Here is a 16,946-nt window from a genome sequence, read left to right as displayed (position 1 = left end):
TATGATGCAACTGTCCATTACAATCCACAGCAATCAGCCCACATTGATTGACTGAAACTGGGATCTGCACACTTTTAAGATCGCACTGTCACACAAGCTGCCTTCCATTAAAACAAAAATTCTTCAAGTAGTACCATTTGATTTAGCAACGGAATGACCAGCATATAAATCTTTTGTTTGATAACTTATAATGTTTAGACTCTCAGGTAAATGAACTACTTATAGTGTAAATAGTCTAGACACCCTTCTGAAAATTAATGAGTCAAAAATTCAAAAAACTACTCCAAGATGCGTATCTAAAATCAAAGATATTTGTAAGAAACTAAAAATTGGGGGATGGCCTAAAATTTTTCATTACATCCCAAAACAGGAAAATTGGTAGTGATCATGATGTTAATAACCATAGTAGATATGTTTTTTTAAAGATTAAGCAACATAATCAAGGTCAAGATAATGCATTACAATAAAATAAAGATAAAAATGAAAACTGCAGCCATAAATAAGAATGAGTTCATGCCCTTTGCAAGGACATGGATGAAGCTGGAAGCCATCATTCTCTGCAAACTAACATAGGAACAGAAAACCAAACACTGCATGTTTTCACTCGTAAGTGGGAGATGAACAACAAGAACACATGGATGCAAGGAGGGGAACATCACACAACAGAGCCTGTCAGTGGGGAGGGAGAGCACTAGGACAAGCACCTAATGCATGCGGGGCTTAAAACCTAGACGACAGGTTGATAGGTGCAGGAAACCACCATAGCACATGTATAGCTATGTAACCTGCACATTCTGCACATGTATCCCAGAACTTAAAGTAAAATTAAAAAAAAAAAGATAATGAAAATTTTAAATTAACTTCCCAGTAGTACATCAAATATATAAAATAGATGTTTGCAGCCAAAACACGAGACAGAAAAGTATTCTACTGTTTACACACCTAAATATACTACTAAAGGACAAGGAAGACCCTTCCTCCAAAATTATAAAAACAAACACATAATTGGGAGGCCGAGGCGGGCGGATCACAAGGTCAGGAGATCGAGACCATCCTGGCTAACATGGTGAAACCCTGTCTCTACTAAAAATACAAAAAAATTAGCCAGGCGCGGTGGCAGGCGCCTGTGGTCCCAGCTACTCGGGAGGCTGAGGCAGGAGAATGGCGTGAACCCAGGAGGCGGAGCTTGTAGTGAGCAGAGATTGCACCACTGCACTCCAGCCGCCTAGGCGACAGAGCGAGACTCTGTCTCAAACAAACACACACACACATAAACAAAAGCAACCAAATTAAGATGAGAAATGGGAAGGGGAGAATACCAGGTTATAAGAATGAACAAAAAAAAAATCACTTGCTTTACCATGATACATTTTTCTCTTACATAAGATATTAGGATAAAGAAGACCTAGACATGGTTTTTAAACTAAAGGGAAGAATTATGGAGACAGAGAAGAGAAAAATATGCAAACTGAAAGAGGTGCTGAAAGAAATGAAATCAAGGCTAGAAAGAAAGAGGAAAAAACAGAAAAAAAGAGATGAGAAAGAGAGAGGAAAAAGAGGAGAAACAGTAGGGAAGAAAGAAAAAAGAAAACAAAAAAAAAAAAGAAGTCGCTAGTCTATTACCTTCTTGAAGACCAGGATGTATCACCTGCTTGTGCCGCAAAGACTTCAAATCTTCTATCAATTCCTTTTCCAACTGGGAAATTCTTGCTCTGTAACCTACTCCCAAAATAAATAGTAATAAAATAAGCTACCGTACACTACAGACAAATGAATGTTGCATGTTTCATTGCTGGAGCCCAAACCACAAATACAACTCTTTTTATACTATTTTATAATACCTGAGTCATTTGTGGTTGATGCCTGGAGACTAGAAGATTCTTCTGTTGTCCCATCAACTGCATGAATGTCTAGAGCTTCCTACACATCAAAAAAAAAAAAAAAAAAGTTCATATTGCTTCTGAAAACTTAAATGTAAAACAGGATTAAAAAAAAAAACTTAAAGACCAGAAGGAAAATATCTCCATGCCTACAGTTACACTAAAATCGGCAGAATAGGAGCAATTTTTTCATACTTTTTGATATTTTCTAAGTGTTCTACATTAATATTACTTTAATAATCAGAAAGGGGAAAACGGGAAGTAAAAAAATGTGAATATGATGTCATACTGAGTTAACTGACCTCAAAGTATATGCCAATTTGCAAGTTCACTTCTCAGAGCCTATATTCAGATAGCTTACTCAGCTAACAAGAAGGGAGGAAAAGAACAAGTAGAAGGGATTCAACATCCATCATCTGTGTAGTCAATTAAGAAAGACGGCCTGGCACAGTGGCTCACACCTATAATCCCAGCACTTTGGGAGGCCGAGGCAGGTGGATCACAAGGTCAGGAGATTGAGACCATCCTGGCCACATGGTGAAACCCTGTCTCTACTAAAATAAAAAAAATAGCTGGGCATGGAGATGCACGCCTGTAGTCCCAGCTACTCAGGAGGCTGAGGCAGGGGAACTGCTTGAACCCGGGAGACAGAGGTTGCAGTGAGCCAAGATTGTGCCACTGCACTCCAGCTGGTGATAGAGCAAGATTCCATCTGAAAAAAAAAAAAAAAAAAAAGAGGCCAGGCGCGGTGGCTCATGCTTGTAATTCCAGCACTTTGGGAGGCTGAGGCAGGAGGATCACGAGGCCAGGACATCGAGACCATCCTGGCTAATACGGTGAAACCCCGTCTCAACTAAAAATACAAAAAAAATTAGCCGGGCATGGTGGCGAGCACCTGTACTCCCAGCTACTCGGGAGTCTGAGGCAGGGGAATGGCGAGAACACAGGAGGCGGAGCTTGCAGTGAGCCGAGACTGCGCTACTGCACTCCAGCATGAGCCACAGACCGAGACTCTGTCTCAAAAAATAAAAAATAAAAAAATAAAGACTAGGCTTCTATAAAAATTTCAAAGAAAAATAATCTGGTTGAAGAGTCAGAGTGGAATAAAGAAACTTCAATGTGTAAGACAGGAGAGTTAAGATGACTGTTAATATTTGGTTCTCCAATGGTACTGTACTACTACTACTGAAAACCAGGGCTGGGAGTGGTGGCTCACGCATGTAATCCCAGCACTTTGGGAGGCTGAAGCAGGCAGACTGCTGGAGGCCAGAAGTTCGAAACCAGCTGGCCAACATGGCAAAACCCCGTCTCTACCAAAATTACAAAAATTAGCTGGGTGTGGTGGCACATGCCTGTAATCCCAGCTACTCGTGAGGCTGGGGCACGAGAATGGCTTGAACCCGGGAGACGGAGATTGCAGTGAGCTGAGATCGCACCACTGAACTCCAGCCTGGGCAACAGAGCAAGACTCTGTCTCAAAAAAAAAAAAAAGAAAAAGAAAAGAAAACCAGGAGGTAAAAGAAATGGAGTGTCACCAAAGAGTTAGTAAATATTTCATGTATTTTTAGTCCTTTCCAAAATCCATAATGATGAAAATTCCAGTAAGACCCGAAGATTTTTTTTAACACAGCTATGCAAAAATCATAAACTGAAATCTAAGCAAGACAATTTTTTAAGTCTATTCAAATGAAGTATCTTAAGTTATTCCTATTAACTAAACCAAACATTTTGGAGACACTTCCCTCCCAACTCCACCCCCCCATACACCCTCACAAATAGATGTCACAAAACTAGATTCTAAATCGAGTTAGTTACAAGCCAGTATACAATTCAAGTATGACTAATTAGCCTTAAAGAATCCTGAAAATTACAATCTTACCTTTGATTCAAAGGAAACAAAGAGAACACCATCCACATCTTCCAGATCAGGCTTCACATCTGGAAAGGTACTCCCAGGGCCTACAGGTGTATTCTTTGTAGAAATTAAAGACTTTCCTGTGTTCTTAGGTGGTCGTCCTGCCTTACAGAGTTTCAATTTTCGTGGCCTTCCTCTTTTTCCAGGGACATTTGGAGAGGCATTCTGATTAGCATTCACTACCTTTGCGGCTGTTGCAATCTTAAGCATAGTTGTTCTCTTTCTGCCCAAGTCCTCTTTTCCTGAAAGTGAGTCTCCAACTGAACTCTTTGAACCGTCAAGTATTCTTTCTGTGCTAATGCTGTCAGATATATCAGGATATTTCCACTGAGGCTCTTTCAGTAAGGGATATTTTTGTACCACTCTGAGATCTGGTGAATGTTTTCTAAGACCATTTTCTGATTCCTTGCCTAAGCAGAAGGCAGTCTCATTGGAATTTTCAATGTATGTAGGCAAATATTCCAATTCTGCCAACATAGAAGATTTATCCTTTCGAGATGTGGAAAGCATGTTATCAGGGAGTTCAGAAATCTTCACTGTGCTTCTGGTGACAGCACAGGGCTCCAGATAGACTACTGGCATCTTTCCAGTGTCTAATTTGAACATTTTAGCTTTAGCAACACCTGATGGGCTGCTTGGAAGCCATTTAGAAGATAGATGGTCAGCTTCTGGGTTGTCAACTTTATTGTGCCTCTTCAGCTGTTTCTCTAGTATAGGATCATCATCACTGTTTGAGTATACATCCGTCTCTTCATCTGTCTCTTCCTGTTTCACAGTGACCCCTTCTGGGCACTCACCAAGTTCGTAGTCATAATCATCTAGAGGTTCCTCTTTAATAACAACATTGAAGCTTCCATTCTGGTCTAATGGTGAGGCTACATGGGAGTCATCTTCAAAACTGCTGGCAATAAGACTGGAGAGAGAGAGGGGAAAGGGATTTTAAAAGTACAAAATGATCCATTAACAAGACTTAAAGAGAAAAAAAAAAAAAGATGTTAGGAATCCAAGTAACACATTAGATTTCTTGAGCCATTCCTCAAAAACACTCAAAAACTCTAAAAATCCACATGGTGATTAACAACCCTGTAAAGCGAACACACATCCATCACAACTAAGAACTGCAACACACACCGGAAAGGGCCATTAAACTGCCAGCTGATATTTTCCTGTATGTTTGAGATTAAATTCACATAACATAAAACATAATATTGCAGCAATTTTAGAGTATACAATTCACTGGTTTTTAGTATAGTCATGATGTTGCCAAATGATTTTTCAACTTTAAAACTGAAAAACTCACTTTCAATATAAAGAATTCACCACTAATTCTTCCAAAATAAAAGATAGGGAGTTAAAGGCAAATATGTATGACCCAGATATATTGTGTATTATTCATCAGAAAACAACACAAACATCTAGTTTCCCCCTCCTCCCAATCATCCATTGAAAGCCTAAGAACTGTACCAATGTATCTTGAGAATATGGTAGAAATAAAAAATTGGGTTAAGATTCCACGTAACAGAAGCGATGGCTCACGCCTGTAATCCCAATACTTTGGGAGGCCGAGGCAGGCGGATCACAAGGCCAAGAGATTGAGACCATTCTGGCCAACATGGTGAAACCCCATCTCTACTAAAAATACAAAAATTAGCTCGGCGTGGTAGCACATGCCAGTAGTCCCAGATACTCGAGAGGCTGAGGCAGAATAATCGCTTGAATCCGGGAGGCGGAGGTTGCAGTGAGCCGAGATTGTGCCACTGCACTCCAGCCTGGCAACAGAGCAAGACCCTGTGTCAAAAAAGAAAAAAAAAAAAGATTCCACATAAAGTAATGCCTGGAATTAGAATTCTCAGACTCAGAAATTCTAAAACTGCACCTCTCATTTCCCCCCACCTCAAAATATCCATAACAAGTCAACATGTTAGCAGCACAGGAAAGCAGGATGAAAACGGCTTTGAGAAAAACTATACACACTATATATATTCACTAACAAACAACATGTAACAAAGGATTGTGGGCATTTTTTTTTTAATAGTTCAAAGCCTATAACTGAAAATAGCATTTATAGCCAGGCATGGTGGCACACGCCTGTAGTACCAGCTATTCAGAAGACTGAGGTGCCAGGACTGCTTGTGCCCAGGAGTTCGAGGCTGCAGTGAGCTACAATCGCACCACTGAATTAAAGCCTGGGGCCGGGCGCGGTGGCTCACGCCTGTAATCCCAGTACTTTGGGAGGCCGAGGCGGGTGGATCACAAGGTCAGGAGATCGAGACCATCCTGGCTAACACGGTGAAACCTCGTCTCTACTAAAAATACAAAAAATCAGCTGGGCGTGGTGGTGGGCACCTGTAGTCCCAGCTACTCGAGAGGCTGAGGCAGGAGAATGGCATGAACCTGGGAGACGGAGCTTGCAGTGAGCCGAGATCACGCCACTGCACTCCAGCCTGGGCGACAGAGCAAGACTCCATCTCAAAAAAAAAAAAAGAAAAAAAGCCTGGGCAACAGAGCAGGACGCCTCCTCTAAAATAAATAAACAAAAATTTTAAAATTTCAAAAATAAGAAAATAGCATTTACACAACTAAAATATTTTCTTCTGATCAGTCACTTTTTTTTTTCCCTGAGATGGGGTCTTGATCTGTCGCCCAGGCTGGAGTACAGTGGCAATCTCCACCTCCAAGGTTCAAACAATTCTCCTGCCTTGGCCTCCCGAACAGCTGTGATTATAGGTATGCACCAACACGCCCGGCTAATTTTTGTATTTTTAGTAGAGATAGGGTTTTACCATGTTGGCCAGGCTGGTCTTAAACTCCTAACCTCATGATCTGCCCACCTCGGCCTCCCAAAGTGTTGGGATTACAGGCGTGAGCCACCACGCCCGGCCCAGTCACTTTTTAAAAAGTTAGGTAGGTAGGTTTCCATTAATAGTGTGAAATAGCTCAGAGCAGACTGACCCTCCTCCACTTAGAACTAGAAAAGTTACACTAAACAGTTTTGTCCCCCCAGAATATTTCTTAAAATCTATTTGAAGACATCAAAAAGCCAGCAAGGCAGTGATTTGAGGGGCAAAATCACAAGAAAAGGCAATAAAATTAAATACCCCCAATAATAGAGACACTTTCACATCCATTACTTTTATTACTGAATTTATCTTCCTAAAATATTGAACTATATTGACGTTACTTGCCTGTCCAAAAGCATTTCAAAGGCTTCTGAAACTAAAGAAAAAAGTATAAATATCTGGGATGCTTTTCTAAGCCCAATATAATTTATCCTCAGCCATTTCAGCCTCATCTTAAACAATAACCTGCAGTATACTCCATAGGATCCAATCACACAGAAAATATTACATTACTGTCTCCGTCCAATAAAATACCATTTTCAACACCAAGCCATCATTAATGAAGCACAATTTTTTTTCACTACTTGCTAACCCAGTGTCTTCATAAAACTTTATAAAACTTAAAATAGGCACAAGCAACCACTACATGAATGTGTAGTTACTTGTTCCTTGCACAATTTCTACTTAAGATTTTAACCTTACTTGAAAATCCTCCAATAGAAGCTGGGTGTGGTGGCTCATGCCTGTAATCCTAACACTTTGGGAGGCCGAGGCAGGCAGATTGCCTGAGCTCAGGAGTTTGAGACCACTCTGGGGACAACATGGTAAAAACCCATCTCTACTAAAATATTTTTTAAAAAATTGGCTGAGCGCGGTGGCTCATGCCTATAATCCTAGCACTTTGGGAGGCTGATGCGAGCGGATTACCTGAGGTCAGGAGTTCAACATGGTAAAACCCCGTCTCTACTAAAAATACAAAACATTAGCTGGGTGCAGTGGCGCACACCTGTAATCCCAGCTACTCAGGAGGCTGAGGCTGGAAAATCGCTTGAAACCAGGAGGCAGAGGTTGCAGTGAGCCGAGATCATGCCACGCACTCCAGCCTGGGTGACAGAGTGAGACTCTGTCTCAAAAAAAGAAAAAAAGAAAAAGGAAATCCTCCAATGGAAGATTTCCACCTCCAGTTAGAATGTGGAAGATCACAAAAGATCATCACTTTTGCCATAACAATGAGAAAACACTAAATAAATTATTTTTCTTACAAGATACTGAAGACCTCTAGACATAAATAAGTCTAAATGAAGTGAATTACAGAAGAGGACCAGCCTTCTCTAGGTGACTGGAGATAGCTACTGCTTTCAACCCTAAGCAGCATTTGCACTGCGTGAAGATACAGTAAGGAGAGAAAAAAGCAACTATAGGCAAAGGATCTTTGCAAAAACAGAGAAACCAACTTTTAATGCCTGAGCATGGGCAGAATCTCGAGGACCCCAAATAGAAAACTAGTCCTTACTGCTGTCCAATTACCACCCCCCTCCAGAAGACTTCTGCAGAATAAACAGCAGTGCCGCAGAAAGGCTGGCCTGGAAATAAGAGAACATGTAGTCTACCAATGCTTAGATCCTAAGGTCCTGCCAGGGATAGGAGACCAACCACTCCTCCCTTGACACAGCTGAAACGAGAGGTGAGCTGAAATTTACTAAAATAGGAAGCCACTTGAAATCACCTAGACTGAAGGACAGAGAAACAAACAAAACAAAACAAAACAAAAAGTGTCAGAGATCTCTGGGACAACATGAAATGATCTAACATACTAGTAACTGCCCTGCCAAAAAGACAAGAGAAATAAAGTGAAGAAATACTTGAAGAGAAAATGAACAAAAATCTTCCAAAAGCAAAAGATTTTAACCCACAGATCCAAGAAGCTCAGTAAGCAACAACGGGGACAAATAGAAGGGGAAAAAAAGAAAAGTCATATCTAGACACATCAAGGTCAGGCTGCTGAAAATGAAAGATGAAGAGAAAAATACTGAAAGCAGCAGAGGGAAAAACAGACATTACACTGGAGGAACAACAAAGATAACAGCAGACTGACCAGTGACTCAATGGAAACTACGTAAGTCAGAAGACAATATACTTTACCCCTCATCATGAAGTGTTGAAAGAAAAACTCCCAACCTAATGTTCTATACCTACCAAAAGAAGGCTTTAAAATTGAAGACATTTGCAGACAGCTGAGATCATTCAGATTGCATAAAAATACTCCTCAGCTCACAAACACGACAAATGTATCAGTTCTTGCCACTTCTACTTACTTGTACTAGAGATTCTATCAGGATGATTACGCAAGAAAAAGAAATAAAAGGCATCCAGATTGTAGAGGAAAAAGCAAAACTATCTCTATTCACAGGTAAATGATCTTGTATATGGAAAATACTAAAGAATCCACTGAAAAACTATTAGAACTAATAAATCAGTTTAGCAAGATTCCAGGATCCAAGACACACACACACACACAAATTGTTTTTCTACAAACTAGCAATGAATGTCAAAAGTGAAATGAGAAAGTAATTCCATTTTACAATAGCATCAACAAGAATAAAATATTTAGGAATAAATTTAACAAAAGAAGTTTAAGAATTATACATGGAAAACTATAAAACATTGTTGAAACAAATTAAAGACCAAAATAAATAGAAAAATATCCCACGTTTATGGACAAAAAATATTTCATATTGGTAAAACAGCAATAATCCCTAAAGAGATCTACAAATTCAATGCAATATCTACCAAAACCCCATCTGTGATTTTTTTTTTCAGAAAGTGACAAACTGACCCTAAAATTCACATGAAAATGCAAGGGATCCACCAAAAAAAAAAAAAAAGCAATCTTGAAAATTAGAAACAAAGTTCTCAGAGGACTCACACTTCCAGGTTTCAGCTTAGTACAAAGCTACAGTAATTAAGACAGTGTGTCTATTAGTTTGGTTTGGTTTTGAGACAAGGTCCCACTGTGTCACCTAGGCTAGAGTGCAATGGTGCAATCATACCTCACTCCAACCTCAAACTCCTGGAAACAAGTGATCCTCCCACTTTAGCCTCTTGAGTAGCTGGGACTACAGACACATACCACCACACCACTCAGCTATTATTTTTATTTTTTTGTAGAGACAGGTTCTCTTTAGTAGAGACAGGGTTTCACCATGTTGGCCAGGCTGGTCTCAAACTCCTGGGCTCAAGCTATCCTCCTGCCTTGGCCTCCCAAAGTGCTGAGATTATAAGCATAATCCACTGTGCCCAGTCAACAGTGTGATACTGATGTTAAGACTAGATATACAGATCAACTAACAGAATTGAGAGTCCAGAAATAAATGCCCACATTTATGTCAACTGATTCAATTGCCAAGGTGCCAAGACAATTCAATAGAGGAAAGAATGGTCTTTTCAACACAAAAAAACTGTTCACGCAAAGACTTGTACACAAATGTTCACAGCAACATTATTCGTAACAGCCAAAAACTGAAAACCTTATGGTCCAACTGAGGAATAAATAAAATGTGGTAATGTCCACACAATAAAATATTATTTGACAATAAAAAGAAACGAAGTACAGATACATGCTACACATGGATGAACCTTAAAAACATCAAGCTAAGTAAAACAAGCCAGGCACAAAAGACCACATATTAAATGATTCCATTTATATAAAATATCCAAAATAGGCAAATCTACAGAGACAGAGACAGGTGGTTGTGTTGGATTGGGTGGAGCTGGGGAGTGGTTGAGGGAAAATGGGAAGTTACTTTAATGGGTTTTCTTTCTGGGGTGCTAGGAATGTCCTAAAACTGACTGCAGCACTGAAGTAATGGTTGCACAATCCTGTGAATATATTAAAAACCATTGAACTCTACACTTTCAGTTGGTGGGTTAATTTTATGTAGATTTTATTGCATGTGAATTATATCTCAATTTTTAAAGTTTTTAAAACATAACTATTAAAGGAAGTTCTTCAGACTGTTAGAAAATGAAACAATATGGGCCAGGTGTGGTGGCTGAGGCCGAGGTGGACAGATCACTTGAGGCCAGGGGTTCAAGACCAGCCTGGCCTACATGGCAAAACCTTGTCTCTACTAAAAATACAAAAATTAGCTGGGTGTGGTGGTGCACACCTGTAGTCCCAGCTACTTGGGAGGCTGAAGCAGGAAAATCACCTGAGCCTGATAGGCAGAGGTTGCAGTGAGCTGAGATCACATCACTGCACTCCAGCCTGGGTGACAGAGTGAGACTCTATCTCAAAAAAAAAAAAAAAAAAAAAGAAAGAAAAAGAAAATGAACCAAAATAAACACAGATCTGGAAACAGATGAAAATAAATAAATATGTAAATATAAAAGACTTTTCTTATATTATTTAAATGACTACTGACTTTTTTTTATTTTTAAGGAGAGAAGGAGAGAGGGAAAGAGGAGAAAGAGAGAAAGAAAGGGAGAGAAGGAGAAAGGGAGAAAGGAAGGGAGGAAGGAGAAGGGAGAAGAGAGGGAAAGAGGTAGGGAGAGAAAGGAAGAGGGAGGGAGGGTAAGGGAAGGCAAGAGAGGATGACAGCGAGCCACAGAGAGAGGGAGAGGGCACACACCGACTACTGACTGTTAAAGCAAATAAAGTAACAAGGTTTAGAGGCTTATATCACATAGAAGGACATCAAATATAACTGCATTAGCAGTTCATTATTCAAATTATATTCAATAAATTAAGGATGCACATTGTAATCCATATAACCACCGCTATATACTGAATTGTGTCCCCCACTAAATTCGTATGTGGAAGCCCAAACAGGGCTTTAGGAGAAAATTAGGGTTAAAAGAGGTTTTAAGGGTAGGACTCTAATCCAACAGGATGGTGGGCTTATAAGAACAGGAAGAGAGACATCCCCCACTCCCCCCACGTGTGGACATAATAAGAAAGCAGCTATATATGTATACAAGCCAAGACGAGACATGAGAAACCAAACCCTACCAGAACTTTGATCTTGGACTTTCTAGCCTCCAGAACTGTGAAAAAAATAAAACTTCTGTTGCTTAAACCAGCCAATCTATGATATTTTGTTATGGCAGCCTGAGTAGACAAATGCAACCACTAAAAAAAATTACAAAGAGGTAATTTTTATATAAATGGAATTTGAAAAGCTCAATCCACACAAAAACAGGGAAAGATAAACAGATAAGAGAAGCAGGAAATAGCAAGATGACATGGTTAAAACTCAGCTACATAAGCAATGGCATTAAATGTAAATGAACAAAACAGTCCAATTAAAAGCCAAAGGTTATAACAGTGGATAAAGAAACAAGTCCAACTATAAGCTATTTAAAAGAGTCGCAATGTAAATTCAAGGAAGAAGAATTAAAGTACAAGGAGGGAAAAAGATAAACCATGCAAAAACTTATTAGAAGGAAACCAATATGGTTTAACAACATCAAACAAAGTAGACTTTAAAATAAGGAGTTTTAGGCCGGGCACAGTGGCTCACGCATGTAATCTCAGCACTTTGGTAGGCAGGTGGATCACCTGAGCTCAGGAGTTCAAGACCAGCCTGGGCAACACAGTGAAACCCCATCTCTACTAAAATACAAAAAATTAGCTGGGCATGGCAGTGTGTGCCAGTAATCCCAGCTACTCAGGAAGCTGAGGCAGGAGAATCGCTTTAACCTGGGAGGCAGATGTTGCAGTGAGCCGACATCGCGCCACTGCACTCCAGCCTCAGTGACAGAGCAAGACTCCATCTCAAAATAAAATAAAGAGTTTTATCAGAGATAAAGAGGCACATAATTAAAACTTTATGAGTTCAATTCACCAAGAAAATGTCAACAACCCTAAAAGTATATGTACCTAATCACATAGCTTCAAAATATTTGAAGCAAAAATCTATAGTACCAAAAAGAGAAACAGACAAATCCCCAAATATAGTGGGAGATTTTAACCCATCTTTCTCAGTAACTGACATTAAAAAAACCAGGAAACAGAAGAACTCAATAACACTATCAATCAAACTTACTTGATAAGCCTTTATAGAACATTATATCCAACAACTGTACAATACATCCTTTTCAAGTATACATGAAGTATCAATCAGAAACAGATCACATGCTAGACAATAAAGCAAACCCTTGATAATTTCCAAAGGTTTTAAGCCATATGTTCTTTGACAACAACGGAATCAAACTACAAATCAGTAACAAACTTATCAACTCAACATACCAAATGTGTAGAATGTACCTAAAGTAGTGCTCAAGAGTCAAATGTATAGTTTAAAATACATATAAATGAAAAAGTCTAAAATCAATTATGTAAGACAGGAGTTGATAATTTTTTTCTGTAAAGGGCTAAACAGTAAAAATTTTAGGCTTTGCAGTCCATACAGTCTCTATTGCAACTACTCAAGCTACAGACAATACATAAACAAAATAAAATACAAATACAAAAGACAAGCATGACTGTCTTCCAAAAAATAGGACACTGAAATTTGAACTTTAATTTTCACATCACAAATAACTATTTTTTTGTTTTTTTCCCCATCACTGAAAACTGTTAAAAATCATTCTTGGCTTACAAGCCAAGTAAAAACCAAGGGTAGGCACATATGATCCATGGGTCTTAGTCCACCAAACCCTAATCTAAGGCAAATTAAACCAAAAACAAGTAGAACAAAGGAGTTAATGATGAGAGAAAAATCAATGAAATAGAAAAAAACTTGAAGTCATGATTTGAATTCTGCCAACAAGAAAACTCTGTGGCTTCACTGATAAATTCTATCAAATACATAATAAAAAAAAAAAAAACAGCAATCTTGCATAAACTCAGCACATACAGAAAACAGAACACTTTGCAACGTGTTTTATGAGGTAACCATAACCCTACTGCTAACACATCAGAAATAAAACTATAAACAAACATCCCACATGAATTTGGTGTAAAAATTCTCAATAAAATACTAGCAAATTGAAATCAGTAATATTAAAAAGGATGATATCATCATGGCCAGGTAATGTAAGATCACCCCTCCCCTCTAAATCAATGTTAATTCACCATATTAACAAAATAAAGGGGAAAAAACATGATATTTCAATGGATTTAGAAAAATCATTTGATGAAATTCAACACTCATTCTTAACAATATTCAGGAAAATGGGTAATAGCAGGAAAGCATTTCAATGTGATAAAGAGCACTACACAAAAACTACACCCAACATGCTACAAAAAATACAGAATGAGTTTCTCTAAGATCAGGAGACATGAATGACCACTCAAAAAAAAAAATTTTTTTTTTTAAGACAGCATCTCACTCTGTTGCCCATGCAGTGGTACAACCATGGCTCACTGCAACCTCAACCTCCCAGGCTCAACTCAAGCAATCCTCCCACCTCATCCTCTCAAGTAGCTGGGCCTACAGGTAAGTGCCACCATGCCCAGCTAATTATTTAAGTTTTTATAGAGATGGGGGTGGGCTGGGTGGGTGTCACTATGTTGCCTGGGCTGCTTTCAAGCTCCTAGGCTCAAGTGACCCTCCTACCTTGGTCTCCCAAAGTGCTGGAATTAAAGGCGTGAGCCACTGCACCCTGCCTCAAAATTTATTTTCAACACAGTACTGGGAGTCCAAGCAATGCAATAAAGCAAGAGAGAGAACAGGCATAAAGACTGGAAAGAAGACATAAAACTAAATTTGTTCACAGGTAACACTGTATACGTAGAAAATTTCTAAAGGAATCTATAAATTGGTAAAACTCAGCTGGATTTCTATATACTATCAAAAAATTGGGAAATTATTGTTATTATTATTATTATTTTTTGAGACAGTCTCGCTCTGTCACCCAGGCTGGAGTGCAGTGGCATGATCTTGGCTCACTGCAAGCTCCGCCTCCCAGGTTCATGCCATTCTCCTGCCTCAGCCTCCCGAGTAGCTGGGACTACAGGCGCCCGCCACCACGCCCGGCTAATTTCTTTTTGTATTTTTAGTAGAGACGGGGTTTCACCGTGTTAGCCAGGATGGTCTCGATCTCCTGACCTCATGATCCTCCCTCCTCGGCCTCCCAAAGTGCTGGGATTACAGGCGTGAGCCACCATGCCCAGCCAAATTTGGGAAATTATTTTAAATGCCAATTACAAGGATCATTTTTTAAAGCACCTAGGAATAAGTTTAATTAAAGACTGAAAAGAATGAATTATGGTTGAGATAAACTAAATAAGATCTAAATAAACAGAGATATATACCATGTTTATCAGAAGATTCAATGATGTCAAGATATCAAGTCTTTTCAACTGGATCTATTATTCAAGGCAATTCCAGCGGGTTTTTTCACAGAAACTGAAAAGCTGACTCAAAATGTGTGTGGAAATACAAAGAACCCAGGACAACCAAAATAATGAGGGGTTCAAAGGCTTACATTACCAGATTCTAAGACTTGTTATAAACCTACTATCATTAAGACAGCCTGGTATTGCCCAAAATAATAGAAAACATGGACAAATAAATCAATGAAACAGAATTTAGTATAAAATAAACCTACCTGTGCGCATATAGTCACCTGATTTTCCTAAGCGACAATGCAATTTAATGGAGAAAATTATTTTCAATAAGTGATGCTAGAGCACCTAGCCATCTGCATGGAAAAATACGAACCCTGACCCTTCACAGCATGTACAAAAATTATTAATAATTCAAGACAGATCACAGACTTAAATGTGAAAACCAAAACAACTTCCCCCTTTCAAACATTTCACTTAACTGGTGAAAATAGCTATCAATTTTTTTAAAACTTTACTGTGTAAGTTACAGAATATAAAAGCCACCCACATTTTAAGTGTTAACTCAATAATTTTTAATAAATGTATAGTTATTAGCCATTACCAAAATCCAGTTTCCCTTTATCTGTTTTTAAAGGTTAAGCAAGCAAAAACTACAGAAAAGCCACAAGCCAACCAATTTCCATAATCAAGCCCACTCTTTTCCCTTTCCCAGTTATCTCAGTTCTTATGTATATCACATATAAATGACAGTCTATATCAAGTAATTTAAGATTAATGCTTAAATAACTTGCTATTGTTCTCTCGATATCTTCACATTTCAAGACATAACTCTCATAATGTAGAAAAAAATTTTTTATCTTCTTTTCATTTAGCACACAACATGCATTTTGTTCGCAGTAGCTGGGAAACCTCGTGAGGCTAGATCTGGGCTGCTAATGCATTAACTGCTTTCACATCTTCCTGAGAAATTGAACTTGGTAAGTTATAAACACTCTCAGAAAGGATTTCTTCTATTTTCCAACAAAAACTTTATACATGATGCATGAAATCTTGCCTTGGGGAAAAAATTTTACAGTTAAGTTTCATTCTTCTGAGAAGTCTCTTCTATCCAAATAAATTAGGCAAAAGAATACCTAGGCAAAATCAATGAATTACAAACATCAGTTAATTAAAAGGATTTTTTTTTGTTGGCATTATGTAATCAATGCAACAAATAACACTACATATTAATGTGTGACAACACCAGCCACTCTAAGACACATTAAGAAAGTTTTAAATACGCATGATAAAACTCATTCACTTAACATTTGCTGAGTGCCCAGTAATGCCAGACATTTTGTTAGGCACAGAGGTTAACAAAGTAAATAAAGCACTGTCTCTACATTCAAGAAATTTACAGGCCAGTGCAGGAGAGAGACAAGTAGACAATATGATGTAAATTAACAGATGCTATGATAAACATATATATAGGCAATAAGGGTGCACATAAGAAGAACCCATATTATAACGCCTTCCATAAATTTCCATAAAACTTAGCATGCCCTATGTAACTAACCTACACATGTATCCAGGAACTTAAAAATAATTTTTTTAAAAAAAGGAAAGGGAAAAAAAACAAAACTGGTGCTTAGGCCGTGCACAGTGGGTCACGCCTGTAATCCCAGCAGTTTGGGAGGTCAAGATGGGCAGATTGCTTGAGCTCAGGAGTTCAAGACCAGCCTGGGCAACATGGCGAAACCCTGTCTCTACAAAAATTACAAAAAAATAATTAGCCAAGTGTTCATGCCTGTAGTCCCAACTACCTACCTATGGGGCTGATGTGGGATGATCACTTGACCCCAGGAGGTCAAGGCTGCAGTGAGCCAAGATCACGCCACTGCACTCCAGCCCGGGTGACAAAGTGAGACCCTATCTCCAACAAAAAAAAAAAAAAAAAAAAACTAGTGCTTTAATTAATAAAACAAAGAACTAAGAAATCCACTGGAAAAGAGAAATGTAGAGTACAGAAGAAAATA

The 16,946-nt window shown here is 38.7% G+C and overlaps 1 protein-coding gene across 20 annotated transcripts in view; it reads right to left on the bottom strand.

The window, feature by feature from the left end:
• MGA (MAX dimerization protein MGA) overlaps nt 1-16,946 on the bottom strand; it is a 159,336-nt gene that overhangs the window by 70,797 nt on the left and 71,593 nt on the right. For all 20 annotated transcript variants that reach the window (XM_054532609.2, XM_063716590.1, XM_054532610.2 and 17 more), the window contains 3 exons: nt 3,760-4,708; nt 1,842-1,920; nt 1,624-1,719 (listed from right to left, as the gene is read on the bottom strand). In XM_054532609.2, coding sequence (XP_054388584.1) covers nt 1,624-1,719; nt 1,842-1,920; nt 3,760-4,708 — 1,124 coding nt within the window. The remainder of the gene's footprint in view (nt 1-1,623; nt 1,720-1,841; nt 1,921-3,759; nt 4,709-16,946) is intronic.

This window comes from Pongo abelii, chromosome 16, assembly GCF_028885655.2.
Source record: "Pongo abelii isolate AG06213 chromosome 16, NHGRI_mPonAbe1-v2.0_pri, whole genome shotgun sequence".
NCBI lineage: Eukaryota > Metazoa > Chordata > Mammalia > Primates > Hominidae > Pongo > Pongo abelii.
Note: the sequence above shows the minus strand (reverse complement) of the source record. Positions and strands in the feature narration are given on the sequence as shown.